The sequence below is a fragment of the Babylonia areolata genome, chromosome 33, assembly GCF_041734735.1.
Source record: "Babylonia areolata isolate BAREFJ2019XMU chromosome 33, ASM4173473v1, whole genome shotgun sequence".
In the NCBI taxonomy this organism is placed as follows: Eukaryota; Metazoa; Mollusca; class Gastropoda; order Neogastropoda; family Buccinidae; genus Babylonia; species Babylonia areolata.
Genome location: NC_134908.1, coordinates 8207474 through 8223039, shown reverse-complemented (window position 1 = coordinate 8223039; position 15566 = coordinate 8207474). Strand labels below are relative to the sequence as shown.

Genomic DNA, 15566 nt, shown 5'->3' with positions numbered 1-15566 from the left:
AATGAACGGTAATCCACATCACCACATACGGAGTGTGACAACCATATATGTACAAAAACATATACTCTCCAAAATTAATTATTACTATTTTTTCATACATTTTTTTTTATTATTTTTTTTTCAGGCTACCAAGTTAGGGTTGACAGAAAATAGGCCGCACCCCCCCACCCCCATTTGGTCTATTCCCATTCAACTGACACTATACTGCAGCGGAAAAAAAAGAAATGAAAAAAGAACAGAAAAGAACACACACACACACACACACAGAAACATCTACACAGTGACACACACACACAGACACCCAGAGCCCAACTCATTTTCAAAGCTGTTACTTCATCAGTATTGCATTGGTGCTTGGAAACTGAGCATGACCAACTTAAGTAAAATATAAAAGTTCAGTTACAGAAATTTCGAAACTGGCTTCTGTGTGAGTTATAGTAAGACTAAGAGGCCATCAATATGAAAAGAAAGGATAAAATTAAGGGGAAAAAAAAGAAAAAAAAAAAGAAAAAGAAAAAGAAGAAAATGTCACTATTGTATAAGATTAAGAAAAAGGAGTCTGCACTAGTGGGTCACGGGTTAAGTATGTGTAATTAAAAGTGCAATTAAGAAATGTCGTGATGGATGAACATTTCATTCAAGACACAGGAATGGATCATACTGTCTTGATCAGGACAAATCAATCCATGATGACACTCAAATCCATCCTGCATCATAAATAATGGACTCGTTTTCTTTCTGGCCTTATACAATCTAAAATTTTTAATATTAAAAAATAAATTAAAAAAGCTTGATCACTTGATGACAGTGTATTCAAGTGCTATGCGCAAGCACTGGGCTATGTTCAAGTGCCAGTGCTATTTCAGTGTTTGTGAGAATGCAAGTGTTTGTACTGCTTATCTGTGTGTATTGTAGCAGAAGTAGCAGTGAGATAAGGTGCAAACATGTGGATCTTTGTGTTTATGCATATGTGTGTGTGTGTGTGTGAAGAGGGGAGGGGGGAAGAGGGGGATAAGGTGTATCAAAAACATGTGAACCTTTATGTGAATGAATGTGTTCATGAGTAGATGTGTGAGCACACACATCTCCCCTCAACATGTTCTTTTCTTCACACAACACGTTTTCCGAAACACTGTGCATATTCATGACTACAACCCGATCAGAGCGATCCGCTCAGCACACTGAAGCCAGGAACAAAGTGTTCTGGACGGGCACTCTTTGTCAAGGAGCCATCTTAGGTCCAACCACACTCGTACCACCCTCACTCATAAGCAGGCAGGCAAATCAACACCCCCCCCCCCCCCCTCCCCCCAAGGAAGACACACGTCTGGTGTGTTATGTCAACCCATCATTGTCATCATCATCATCAACAGACAGACAAAAACCACCAGCACGGTTCCAGGCTGTAGTAGTACTGTTCTGTACAGAGTGAAGACAAAGAGGAACAATGCTGTGAAACCACCCACCCTCACCCTCCTCCAGAACCTCCCACCACTCCCCTCCTTCAGTGCAGTGTGAGAGGGAAGAGGGGTTGGGTGTGTGGAGAGAAGGAAGGAGTGAGAACGTTGACAACACACACACACACACACACACAGAGTCAGGTCAGCTGCCCTGGAGGAAGGTACTCTCTCCCCACCTCACCACCAGCACTCAGAACCCACAGACCCTCGCAGACCATCAGCACAAAACACTTCCCTGTCAGGGTGGCAGAAGAAGTGTAAAAGAACCCACATACTCCTACACCTCATCTTGCCATGTTCTCCACATGTTAGTAGCAGTAGCAGTAGTAGAAGCCTCGCTCCCCTCCCTCACTGCCCAGGGAAACATAAAGAAAGAAAAACACGCTGTCTTCCCACACATCTTCCAAACATGGGATTCCAGACGACGTTTAGTACAACTAGTTGCAGCCTCCTCCTCCTCCCCCCTCTCTCTCTCACTGCCAGGGAACATAAAGAACAGCACATGAAATCCAGCGTTAAGTTGTCGTAGAATGAGCTTCACTCACACCCCCACCCCAGGGGGAGCGTTACGTGTTGGGCTGGGGGCTGTAAATGCGGCGGTCGTTGGCGCTGGGGGCGGCCCCCCCGCCCTTCTGTCCATCGCGGTCAGCCCCGCTGACAGGCACCCACGAGTCCCCACCCAGGGACGGGGAGCGGTGCAGGCCGGCCACCATGCGCATCTCCATGGCCTTGTGGGCCGTGTACATGGCTGCCCCGCTCACCTGGTTCAGGTCAGCCATGTTGACTGTGCCATAGGTCGTCAGGGCCGGCACCCCTTGCAGGGACCCGTCCGCCATCAGCGACAGCCGGGGGGGCCAGTTCAGGGCCGGAGGCCACGCCTGCGGGGGCGCGCCCGCCCCCTGAGCCCCCACCACCGGTTTGAAGTGCATGGGCGGCTCCATCACGCCACCGACACCCTGCTGGAGCTGACGGCCCCCAGACCCCCCACCCATCTTGGAAGTCGGGGGGAAGTGGGAGGAGGGCACGATGAGGGGCTGGGGCTGGGGGGTCTTGGCGGGGCCGTTGTCCTGGTGTTGCGAGGTCCCGTCCATCTTGCCCCCGCCGCCGGCCATCTGCTGCTGGAGCTGTTGGAGCTGGGCCGAGGTGAGGCCCATGTTCATGCCGCCCATGAACTGCTGGTGCTGCTGCTGCCCCTGGTGCTGAAGCCCATCCAGGCCCTGGCTGCCGTTGCCCATGTGGCCGCCTGCCTGCAGTCCCGCCTCTGACGTGGACTGGCCCAGGGCCCCATTGTTGCCACCATCGCGCACCATGGCGCTGACTGCCTCATTGCGGGGGAACACGATGTCATTGCGCATGCCGCTGTGTTTGGAGAGGAATAGGAGGGGAAAAACGGATGGCATTAGTTTTTAGTTTTTCTTGCTTTGGTTTTGTTTTGAATACAGCCTAAAAATACTACATTGATGAGAAGAATGGTTTAATAACAACAAAAAAACCCGCCTCATCAACAAACAGAAAGAAACAACATACAAACTGCTACACGCATGTGGTGTTGTTTCTTTTTGCTTACAAAAACAAAACAACAAGAAAAACAAACAAACCAAAAAACAAACCAAAAAACAAACAAAACAACAACAAAAAAATCCAAACAAACAAAAAACAACCCCCCCCCCCCCCCCCCCCCCCCCAAACCTACCATTATTTTCCTTTCAATGACATTTTTCAAGACAACCCCAGACGTACGTACCTGTAGTCAAAGGTGGTGCGCTGATTGGCCATGCTGGGGGTCTGCTGACCGTTGGCCTCAGAGGTGCTGGGTGTGTTGGTGGAGGTGTTGGAGGAGGCGCTGGACTTGCCCATGCGGTTCTTCTTGTCTCCCAGGGCCAGGCGGACAGGGGAGTGTGTCTTCCGCTTGCGACATCCCTCCACCATCTTCGTCACCTGTGGGAGGCACACAAGGGTTCCAGAGACGTCAGATAACAGACTGATTTCCTCATTTAAAAAAACACACCAAAAACAACTTATTCTGCTCCAGGTACGACAACTTGTACCATGATTACTTCCCCTGTGGACCAGGACGAGTATTCTCGTGTCAATACACTGTTCCAATTTCGTTTATTCTTGCTTGGTACGCTTCACATTCTAAACTGATCTATTCATGGATTCCGACAGTATAAAAACGAAGCTTTGCTTGACCGATGAAATCAACAACTCGGCATCGATTTTCGCTGTTTTAGTAAACAACCCTACTTTTTACTGCAGTGTTCTCCTGTAGTGCTGAACCAGTGGAGTTGTAGCAGGCATGTATGTAGCTGTGGGGGTAGAATGAGTTAAGGACCTTCACCCATCAAAGACAGACAGAGTGATGTCTCACAAACTGCACATCGTACATTACTAATGTTGATCTTTTGAACCTTTGATCAGCCAGTCCGCTTGCCACATCCCTCCACCATCTTCGTCACCTGTGGGAGGTATACACAGTTCACAGACACTTCAGCCTATGCCACATAAAGACTTCTTTCCTCTTTCTTTTTTTAAGGACCTTCACCCATCAAAGACAAACGGAGTGATGTCTGACAAACTGTACATCGTGCATTAATAATGTTTTTCTTTTGAACCTTGGATCAGCCAGTCCGTTTGCAACACCCCTCCACCATCTTCACCACCTGTGGGAGGCACACGCAGTTCCCAGACACTTCAGGTTACGCCACATACGGACTTATTTCCTCATTTTTGACTCACTTGTGTAAACAAAGTGAGTCTATGTTTTAACCTGGTGTTCGTTTGCCTCTGTGTGTGTGTGTGTGTGTGTGTGTGTGTGTGTGTCCGTGGTAAACTTTAACATTGACATTTTCTCTGCAAATACTTTGTCAGTTGACACCAAATTTGGCATAAAAATAGGAAAAATTCAGTTCTTTCCAGTCATCTTGTTTAAAACAATATTGCACCTCTGGGACGGGCACAAAAAAATAAAAAAAGAAGCCTAATTATATGCAAACTGCATTTACTGTTATATTTATATTTTTTGTATTCTCTAAACTTGGCACTTTGACCTTTTATTCTGACACAACAACTTGAGGAGTCATTATTATCATTTTTTGTTCAAACAGGAACTTCTTTTGCTAAGCATGGAAGTTTTATTTATTTTGCAAACGTTTTGGTGCAGATAGTAAAAAGGGAAATTACTCTGTAATTAATGCTAGGGGACTTAATTTATCACAAGGGAGTCTTGAAGGCCTTGCCTCTCTTGTATATGTTTTTAAGGACCTTCATCCATCAAAGACAAACGGAGTGATATCTCACAAACTGCACACTGTGTGCAACCAATCTTCCGAACCTCTGATCAGCTGGTCCCTAAATTCTTCCTCTTTCAGCCAACAATCCTGAAACATTCACTTCTCTGGCATTCTGAATGACTTGAACCAACCTGAACAAGCACCAGTAACTGTAGACACAGATACCACTTGCTTTAACAAGAAAAATAAATATCTCCAAGCTGGGATATCATATGCTGGATCAGAAGAGACAGAAGTCTGATGTTTAGGAATGGTAAGGGGGTGGGACGAATGCTGCTGCTGCAATTTTTCGAATGGACTTTCGCCCTTGCCATACTTTTTGCTAGTAAGGACTTGTAAGGACCTTGGTGTAAATGTAAGCACTTGTAAAACCTTACTTGGGAAATTCAAACCGTCAGGATTTGACAGGGCCATATGAACGATGGTATACCAACACACAAAGGAAAGAGGAAGAGAGGCCGGCCTCGCAACAGCTGGAGGCGAGATACCGAGGCAGAGCTGAAGCAGCAAGGGACCAACTGGACTGGAATGGCCAGAACAGCCCAGAACAGAGTGCGATGGCGAGGGCTCGTCGATGGCCTATGCTCCACCAGGAGCGATGGGCAAAATGAAATGATACCAACACACACACACATCCATGTTTACCACTGCCTTTGTTCCATGCATGCGTCACGAGTATTTGTCTGGGTTCACACAGGTTTTTAATCAAGTGTATGCAACACACAGGACCTACATCTGAGTCACTAGATGCTCAGTTTCATTTTCCAGTCAATCTTGGGAGAAAGGGCGAGAGAGCAGGGATCCAACCCAGACCCTCACAGACACTGTACTGGCAGATAAACATCCTAACCATTCCACCACCTTCCTCACAGGGTTTGAGAAAAAGGCACATCACAGTTGTTGCGGGGGAGAAGTGACTCACGTGAGAGTTGGGCTTGTCGGTGATGTTGGGTTTCTGGTCGTCGTCAGTGTCGCTGCCAGAGTCACTGGTGCCACTGTGGTGGGTGCCGGCATTCATGGTGTCCACCTGCCCCGGCTTGGTCAGGTCCATGTTCATCATGGAGAAGTTCATAGACCGATCTGCCAGCACAGAGCACACCATCAGTTTTTCAGTTATATGCACCATGTAGAATACACTTCACTCACAGATCTCTCACTGACTGGTCTGTGGGCACAGTCATCATCAGTTCTGCATTCACATGCACCATATAGAAGCGACTTCACTCGCAGACACACGTCTATGTACGTTTACAAGGTCAGCACACAGTCACCACCAGTTCTTCTTTCACATCCACCACATGGAATCCACTACGCTCGCCGATACACTTCTACGCAATGTTTAAAAGATGAAAGAATTCTTTAATAACTCTAAAAGTGAAAATGTTGACACATCTGCTGATATATAAAAGGTGATATATAAAACAGCAAAGCACTGTTCTTTGTTGAGTCACTCTTTTGTGTGTGTGTGTGTGTGTGTGTGTGTGTGTGTTGTGTGTTAAAGTGTGTGAAACAACCCTGACATCCCCAATTCTGTGATCCCCCCCACAACCCTCCTTCCATCCCACTGTCCAACATCGTAGCCCACACATACTTTTTGTCTCCAAAGCGGCGATGCCATGGGACTTGAGATGCTTGTCCCGGTGGTGACTGCGGAAGAACATCTTCTCACACACGTGGCACTTGTAGGTCCTCTCCAGTTCCCCTGTGTAGTAGTACACATTAACACGCTGCAACCTGACACATTGTCTACACACCACGCTTATGTACACATCATTATCATAACTTGATACATTCAATTACACACCACTCTTATGAGAACACTGTAACTTGATACGTTATTTACAAACCACCCTTATGTACACACCGTAATCTCATATGTTCAGTTATACACCATGCTTATGTATACACTTCAACATGACACATTCAGACTACACAAACACACACTCAAGTCACATCACTCATTCAGTCGGCATAAACACCCCACTTAATCTAAATACACATTTGATTCAGTCTATGAACACAATATGAAATACACTCAATTCAATCGACATACACACTACATTCAGTCTTCATATACACTCCATTCAATCTATATGTATACACACCCCATAGCTCCATTCAATCTATATACACACCCCACAACACGCTCCATTCAGTCTATGTACACACTCCATAACTACATTCAATCTACATACAAAGCCCATAACACACTCCATTCAATCTTCACACACATTCCGTAACTACATTCAATCTACATACACACTGCATTCAATCTACACATTCCATAACTACATTCAATCTTCATACACAGTCCATAACACACTCCATTCAATCTACAAGCACACTCCATAACAAACTCCATTCAATCTACAAGCACACTCCATAACAAACTCCATTCAATCTACAAGCACACTCCATAACAAACTCCATTCAATCTACATATACACTCCATAACAAGCTCCATTCAATCTACAAGCACACTCCATAACAAGCTCCATTCAATCTACAAGCACACTCCATAACAAACTCCATTCAATCTACAAGCACACTTGATAACAAGCTCCATTCAATCTACATACAAACTCCACAACAAGCTCCATTCAATCTACATACACACTCCACAACAAGCTCCATTCAATCTACATACACACTCCACAACAAGCTCCATTCAATCTACATACACACTCCACAACAAGCTCCATTCAATCTACATACACACTCCATAACAAACTCCATTCAATCTACAAGCACACTCCACAACAAACTCCATTTACTCCACATACACAATTCCGCAGCATACGGTGTTAAATCCACACACACACACACACTCTACCAAACCTTCCACAACTGACAGAAAACACACTATTTCCCCCACCCCTCCCACTATTCACAGACAGACTGACAGACACACAGAGAGACAGCAACAGAGTGTAAGGAGGGTGTGGAGGGTGATGTGGACTTGCTGGTTTACCTGTGTGCATCTTTATGTGGCGGTCAAGGTGCTGCTTACGAGTGAAGGCTTTCTCACACATGTGACATGCGAACGGCTTCTCCCCTGAAACACACAGACACATATTGTGTTTTTTTTTGAGTCACTCTGCCAGTATGTGTTTGTGTGTGTCTGTGTGTGTAGATGTGTGTGTGTGTGTGTGTGTGTGTATGTGTGGCCAGCTATGTGTGTGTGTGTGTGTGTGTGCGTGCGCGCGCGTGTGCGTGTGAGTGCATGCACGTGCGCACGCACGCTTGTCAGTGTGTGTACCTGCAAGTGCTTGTTGCTATCTGCCTGTGTGATATGTGTCTCTGTCAATTCTTGGTGAGGCATGTTGTAAATGTGTGTGTGTATCTGTGTGTGTGTGTGCAAATATTTGCATGCATGCGCATGTGTGTGTGTATATACCTGATGGTGTGTTCTTTGTGTCTGCACAATGTGGAATGTGTGCAAATGCACGTATCTTAAGCTGTATACATGTTTGTGTGCTGTCTTGGGTGTTTGTGCAAATAACCGTGCATGATAATGGATTCTGCATTATCCTGTGGTTCTTATTGTTTGCTTGTGCATGTGTGCATGTGTGACAGCAGGCTGAAACACTGCATGAATGCATCTGTGTATAATATGCCCTCATCTCTTTGTGTGTGTAGAGGATGGGGGAACTTCAGTGGGAGGAGGTGGAGGAAGAGGGAAGCGGGCAAGGTGGGGGGGAGGAAGGGGAAGCAGAAGTGGAGAGGGGTGTAGGAAAGAGGATGACTTGTGGGGACCTATTTACGAGGGAGAAAAGCTAAGAACAAATGAAAACGGATATTCCAACATTTGTGCCCTAAGTTTCTTCTTTCAAAAGTTGTTGTAGGTAAAATTGAAGCACTAACGAGTGTGGTTTTTCATCCTGTTAAATGAGAGCACTGACGTAAGTGATTTTTGTTCATCAAACTCAGCTCTAACGCACAAGTCACTTTGGCCAACCCCAGACTTTCATCAATGCATGATGGATGGACATGAGAAAATGATTATGAGAATGTCATCACGAAAGAACAGGAAAGATTTACACCAGCAAGAAATTTGTGTGGGGCTGTTTCTCCTATTCTGAACTTTACAAATATTTCTCAAGGCATGAACGCGCAGCGTGTGCAAGCACATGTGCACACACATGTGAGAGAGTGAGACGACGAGAGAGAGAGAGAGAGACAAAGAACACAACAAATACACACTCAGAACCAGGCACACCGATGACAAAGAAAAGAAGAAACAATGAAAAACGTCATACCCAATACACAACATACAATACCCCCTCCCTTTTCACACACAAAACAGAAATTCTTTAAAAAAAAAAATCCACTCCTGTCAACAATGGCCATTCATTCCACACACACTCACAAAACTGTTACAATCTTCAGCAATGACTGCTGAAACCCCAATCATCAAGCTCATAAGTAACTCCAACACCACTGAGGATGAACTTACCAGTACATGTACTTACCATCATCACAATTCCACCTCTTACACAACAAAAACATTTACATTAAAAAAAAAAAAAAAAAAAATCATCTCAACATTCAGTTTAATTTTGGAGATGCAAAACTGCATTATTTGACAAAGACTACTAATGTGATCTATAGCTGTGAAAATGAACAGGAACTGCACACTAATTCAAGAACATGATCTGAATTCCAATACAAAAAATCTTGACTTGTAAACACACCCTTGAAATGTGTATGCAGTGGAGCATGTAGGCTTATACAATAGAATAAAAAAAAATTTGACAGTCATCAGTAGTGACTAAAAATAGTAAAATCATCCCCCCCCCCCCACTTCTTGTTTTGTTGGTTCTTTTCAATATGATTTTGACATTTTGAACCACCAAATATATATATATCATGTTTACAAAAACCAGTTCACAAATTTTGCAACAGCCATTTCTTTTACTCAATTTGCATGGGTAGAAGTTTCTAGTACAATGCTGAAAAGTTTGTGGTCGTGATTTTGCTGAGGCCGTTTAACCAAAGTGTGTGTCTTAATACCAAAAGATAATAATAAAAATGAAACTGACAAATGACCAATACAGAAATCTGTATTATACAAAAATACCCCAACGATTTTGCTAAATGTTTTGATTTATATATAACAACCCCCCCCCCCCCCCCCCCCAAAAAAAAAAACCACCCCGACTCATGTAACTTAGTGTAAGAGGTGGAAGAAAAAAAGCAAAAAAAAAAAAAAACCCCCCCCAAAAAACAAGAGAGAAGCCGTGTGTGTGTGAAAGTGCGGCTCACCCGTGTGACTCTGGAGGTGCCTGTCCAAGTGCTGCTTCTGTTTGAAGGCTTTTTCACAAAGATTGCAGGCATACGGCTTTATATCTGTGGAGGTTGGGGCGCAAAGTTAGCACATACACAACACAAATCACCACCCACACACACACACACACACCCTACAAACACCCACCACCGCCACCACACACTGAAGGCCAGGACAAAAGATACACAGGCGTTTTGTTGACAGGTGTAAGTGTTGCTTGAATGTTGAATCAAATAAAATCAAACTGGTTACGGCCAAGCTGACCACAAAGAGGGCTGAATGAATGTTTCAATTCCCCAAACAAATACACGGTAAAATAAATTCTTTGCCTTGTTTTGCCGAAGACAATCCAGTTGCTATCAGCAGAAATGTGCTCCAAACTGGGTGACAGATTTTATCAAAACTCCACTGATGCAATGTCTGCTGGCATTTGAGTCCAAGTGGATCCTTCACACCTAGCATGGTAGAAACTTCCAAGTCACCGTTCGACAAGACGGTGCACAAGTGCCAGAACAATTAGACAGCACATCTGGTTAGGAAATGTGAATCCAAGGTTCAAATCCATATCTCCATAATGTGGGGAGTGGTCTGAGTACCAAGTACTTTCCGATGAGACCATAAAACTGAAGTCCCATGAGCAGAATGCATAAAAAAAGAACCCACAGCAACAAGAGCCCTCCCTGGCAAAATTCTGATGAAAAAACTTTCTGAGAGGTTAAAGTCTATATTCAGACAGAAAAATAATGATGGTACAGGACTATGAAGATGCGCTCCCCCCAAAGACTAACAGAATCTCGTAGAGAAAAATCCTGTTGTGACTGTGGAGAGTAACAGAATAGAATTTTCCACCAAGAATTTCCTAGAATCTGCCTGATGTCAACATTACAATGTGCTACAAGACACAAACACAACATGTAAATCACAACACATGACCCAGAAAAAAGAAAATTTACTGAAGAGAGACAAGGGGGAACAAAAAATCACTTAAGAACAACAGGAATAAAGTATTTCATGTGAGCAGACACAAAAAGCTCGACATGATGAGCACAACAACCCAACGGTCAAAGCATTGGACTTGCAATCTGAGGGTCCAGGGTTCAAATCCCAGCTGCAATTCCGAGTGGGTCAAGGGTAGAAATCTTTCCCATCTCCTAGGTCAACATTTGTGCAGACCTGCTAGAGCCCGAACCCTCTTCATATGTATCTATATAAACAACATTAAATAAGCACGTAAAGATCCAGTAATCCATACCGGCATTTGGCAGGTTATGGAAATAAGAATATACCCAGCATGCACAACCCCCCAAAACAAGAGAATGGCTTTCAACATGGTTAGGAAAACACTCGTAAAAGCCCACACCTTCGTACAAGTGAACTTAGGAGCTGCAGTCCACTTACACAGAAATAGCTCAATACCTCATCTGTTATAACACAACACCAAAATGGAGCAGAAAAAGAAGAAGAAGAAAAACAACCCTCCCCCCGACCCCCCACATATTTCACGAAAGAACTTGGTCAAAAAGAAAACAACAACAAAAAGAAAAACAACCAGCAACACATAAGACAGGAGATAAAATCATGCAAGTCAAGGAAATCAAACAACAAACCAAAGCAAATGACAGAACAGGTTACTTCCCACACAAAACACTGACCACACACACACAGAATGACCCAAACAATATCACCCAGCTGACACTGTCCCACTATGCTGAGTGACAAAGCAAAGGTCAAACCAACTATACAACCACCACACACGGGATGCTACAATGGGAAAGGTTTGCCATGACAGAAAACGCAACATATTATCACCAATTAGACCATGACTAGATTCCATCTTTTCAAAAACTGTTCAATAATTAATTTCTTAACCTTCAAACTTGTCACACCGACTTTAAAAACCCAAGCTATGTGCAACTTTATTTCAACCAACCTTCCTCTTTAAAAAAACAAACAAAAAAAAAGACTCATTAAATTCTTTCTTTCTTTTATCCGTTTTATGGCTTTCTCCAAGTCTCTGCTTGCATAACTTATAGTGTAACGACTACAAACACACATTTGCCCTCACATATGCACTATTTCGCTGCGATGAAAATTTGCTGGGATGTGCATCACATTCTGAACACTCCAAATCTGAACGTTTCCTCTGAAGGGCACAACAACCACGTGGTTTAAGTGTTGGGACTTTCAATCTCAGTTCTGGGTTCCATTCCCTGTTGTGGTGCCTGGGGTTATGATAAAGAAGGGAGATTTATATGATCTCTCAGGTCAACAAACTTGCAAGACATGCTAGTGACTGAGCCCCCTTATGTGTATACACATGCAGAAAATAGAATATGTACGTCAAACATCCCATAATCCATGTCAATGTTTGGTAGGGTATGGAAACATGAAAATACCCAGCAAACACATTTCCCAACATGGTGGGGAAAACATAAAGGGTCACACACTATTGACAGCCCACCCATTCAAACAAGTCTGAGAGTATGTGAGAGTTGCAGCCCATCAAAAACATTTCCCCTGCACTTTCCCATTGAGCATCCCACAATAAAAATGCCATGCAATGCACAAACACTGAACACAGTTTATCATAGAACAGAAAAACAACAACATTATAACAGACTCACATTCACACATACACACAGAGCCAGTTCGGAAGGGGGTGGAGGGGAAGGGGGTGGGGGGGTGGGTAAACTTATCCACCAACAATATATTCTTAAAACATCTCCCTAATTAATTTCACACGATTAAGGGGGGAAATTTTTCACTGAAGCAAAATATCAGAAACACGAAATTCTTGGTCAAACTACCAGAAATACTAAATCCTTGGTCAAACTACCAGAAATACTAAATTCTTGGTCAAACTATCAGGAATATTCAAGTTTTGGTGTATAACGTGCTCCTGGCCCTGAACAATGACATCAAAATTCTTGCTCCTACCTCACTAGCAAAAAACCCAAACCAAACCAAAACCAGACGTGAGAAAACTAATCTGCTTGTTATTTCCTGCTGCAGACAGGGTACGGCTTTCAGTTAATTTTACTTACACTAATCAACAGTCAGCAAGTGTGCAGAGTGAAGAGATATCACTATACCTCTAGATAAAAATAAGCAAGAGAGAGAGAAAAAAACAACAACCTGATCTGGCTAAGAAAGGATCACTACTACTATAAAAACAACAAGAGAGGCAAGGCCTTCAAGACTCACTTGTGATAAATTAAGTCCCCTAGCATTAATTACAGAGCAATTTCCCTTGTTTACTATCTGCACCAAAACGTTTGCAAAATAAATAAAAATTCCATGCTTAGCAAAAGAAGTTCCTGTTTGAACAAAAAATGATAATAATGACTCCTCTTGTTGTTGTGTCAGAATAAGAGGTCAGAGTGCCAAGTTTAGAGAATACAAAAAATATAAACAGTAAATGCAGTTTGCATATAATTAGGCTTCTTTTTTTTAATTTTTTTGTGCCCATCCCAGAGGTGCAATATTGTTTTAAACAAGATGACTGGAAAGAACTGAATTTTTCCTATTTTTATGCCAAATTTGGTGTCAACTGACAAAGTATTTGCAGAGAAAATGTCAATGTTAAAGTTTACCACGGACACACACACAGACAACTGAACACCGGGTTAAAACATAGACTCACTTTGTTTACACAAGTGAGTCAAAAACTTGCTCTCGCTAGGAAAATATTTCACCATCAAGTCCAGATTCTCTTGTATACTTTAATTTCTTTTCCCAAAAAAACAACAACAAAAACCCACGCCTGAAGCCAGATCATTCATCTGTAAGCTCTTTTCAGCAGAACAGTAGCAGACAATGCAATTCTGTTTTTACCTCAAAGAAAACACATTCTGGAAGTGTTGTATCTAAAATCTAAATGTAGAGCTATATTCTTCTGCCATCTTTTGCTGGGGAGGGGTGAGGAGAAGGGCTAGGGGGTGGGCGGGGTAGTGGTGGTGGAGAGGGGGCGACGGAACAGCCCTCACACACCCTCCCCTCCCACCCACAAGCGACGAACAACATGGACAGCCCCACCTGTCCAAGGCAGCCACCCGAGACGCGAGCGCGACACGAAGCGACCACCTTGTCAGGCGGACCACCACGCCGCTTTCCAATGATTGCAGGGTTCATACAGGGTTTTTTTCTCTTCACAAAATTATTTAAAAAAAAAAAAAAAAAAAAAAAAAAAGAAAAAAAGAGGATGAGGAAGAAGAAGAAAAAACTCTTCAAAAACCTTGCGGAAAAGATTATTTAAGCCCCAAACATTCAAAACTTTTTGCACTGGATGAAAAGCATATTATTTTTTTTAACATCAGGGCTTTTATGCCCTCTGAATGAATGAACTGTGATCATTTGCCAACACCTGATTCGAAACAGGATTTCGGTTGGACAGATCCTCATGAGATTTTATTTATTTAACATATCATTTAAACTTTAAATTTGGTTGAAACATTTTGCTGCTATGCTTTTTTAATCACTGACAGAAACAATGAATAACTGTTTTCTTTTCTTACCCAGTAAAGAGTGCCAAACTGCAATTTAAAAAAATTTTTTTTTTTTATTATACAAAACCTATGTCATTCTTGAAAAAAAGAAAAAAGAAAAAAAAAAAAAGGACTTAAAAGTCATGTCATACCCCCACATCCCTGTAAACAAACCCCTTAAAAACCTGTATGAACCCTTGTGACGAAATCTTTGCTGAACTAGGGGGATGGGAATCATGTGATACTCCCCTAACCAAGGCCGGACTTTTTCAATATTCAACAGCTACGGTTGTTAAGTGGTGGTGGTCAGTTTCTTCCTCCACTCTCTCTCTCTCTCTCCTATAAAAAAAAAAAAAGTCTGTATCAAAAACAGGAAAGGTCGCACTTGATTTACCCCTCTCTTTTTTGTTGCAGGATTGTTGAACATTACTTTTTCGTCTCTTCCTTGATACCTTTTCATTTTCAGCAGAAAATGTTTTTGTTTACACAAGCGAGCTACAGAAACGCTTGGAAACTTTTTCAGAAAAAAAACAAAAACGCTTTTTCAACATCTTTCTTGTTCTCTTTCCATATGAAGAGGAAAAAAAAAAAAAAAAAAAAAAAAAAGAGACAAAGAATTTTTCAATGATTTTTTTTGTTCAACAACTTTCTTGTTTTCTTTCCATATGAAGAGGGGGAAAAAAAAAAAAGAGACAAAGAATTTTTCAATGATTTTTTTTTGGGGGGTGAGTTGTCAGAGGGTGGCAGCCGTAGACAGGTGCGACAGTGCTGAGTGGTTCTCACCCGAGTGACACTGCAGATGTCTGTGCAGATGCTGCTTCTGTTTGAAGGCTTTGTGGCACAGCTGACAGGAGTACGGCTTCAGATCTGCTCCATGGCAACAAGGGAGGGAGGGATGGAGGGAGGGAGAGCAGGAGATGGTGGCCAGGAGTGGAGGGAGGGAGTGGTAGAGTGGGCGTGGGGGGTGGTGGGTTGGGGGGGGGGGGGAGGGGAGAGCACAGACCAGTATATATACTTATTATCCAACATTTGCATAACAACA

The 15566-nt window shown here is 43.1% G+C and overlaps 1 protein-coding gene across 6 annotated transcripts in view; it reads right to left on the bottom strand.

The window, feature by feature from the left end:
* Positions 1-1322: 1322 nt before the first annotated feature.
* Positions 1323-15566, bottom strand: part of LOC143276982 (uncharacterized) — a 41548-nt gene continuing 27304 nt past the window's right edge. For 2 of the 6 annotated variants that reach the window (XM_076581680.1, XM_076581682.1), the window contains 7 exons: positions 15308-15391; positions 10019-10102; positions 7725-7808; positions 6345-6455; positions 5676-5833; positions 3205-3398; positions 1323-2819 (listed from right to left, as the gene is read on the bottom strand). In XM_076581680.1, the coding sequence (XP_076437795.1) occupies positions 2027-2819; positions 3205-3398; positions 5676-5833; positions 6345-6455; positions 7725-7808; positions 10019-10102; positions 15308-15391 (1508 nt within the window). In that variant the 3' untranslated portion in view covers positions 1323-2026. The remainder of the gene's footprint in view (positions 2820-3204; positions 3399-5675; positions 5834-6344; positions 6456-7724; positions 7809-10018; positions 10103-15307; positions 15392-15566) is intronic. The other 4 variants (XM_076581684.1, XM_076581686.1, XM_076581683.1 and 1 more) reach the window with 3 other exon arrangements.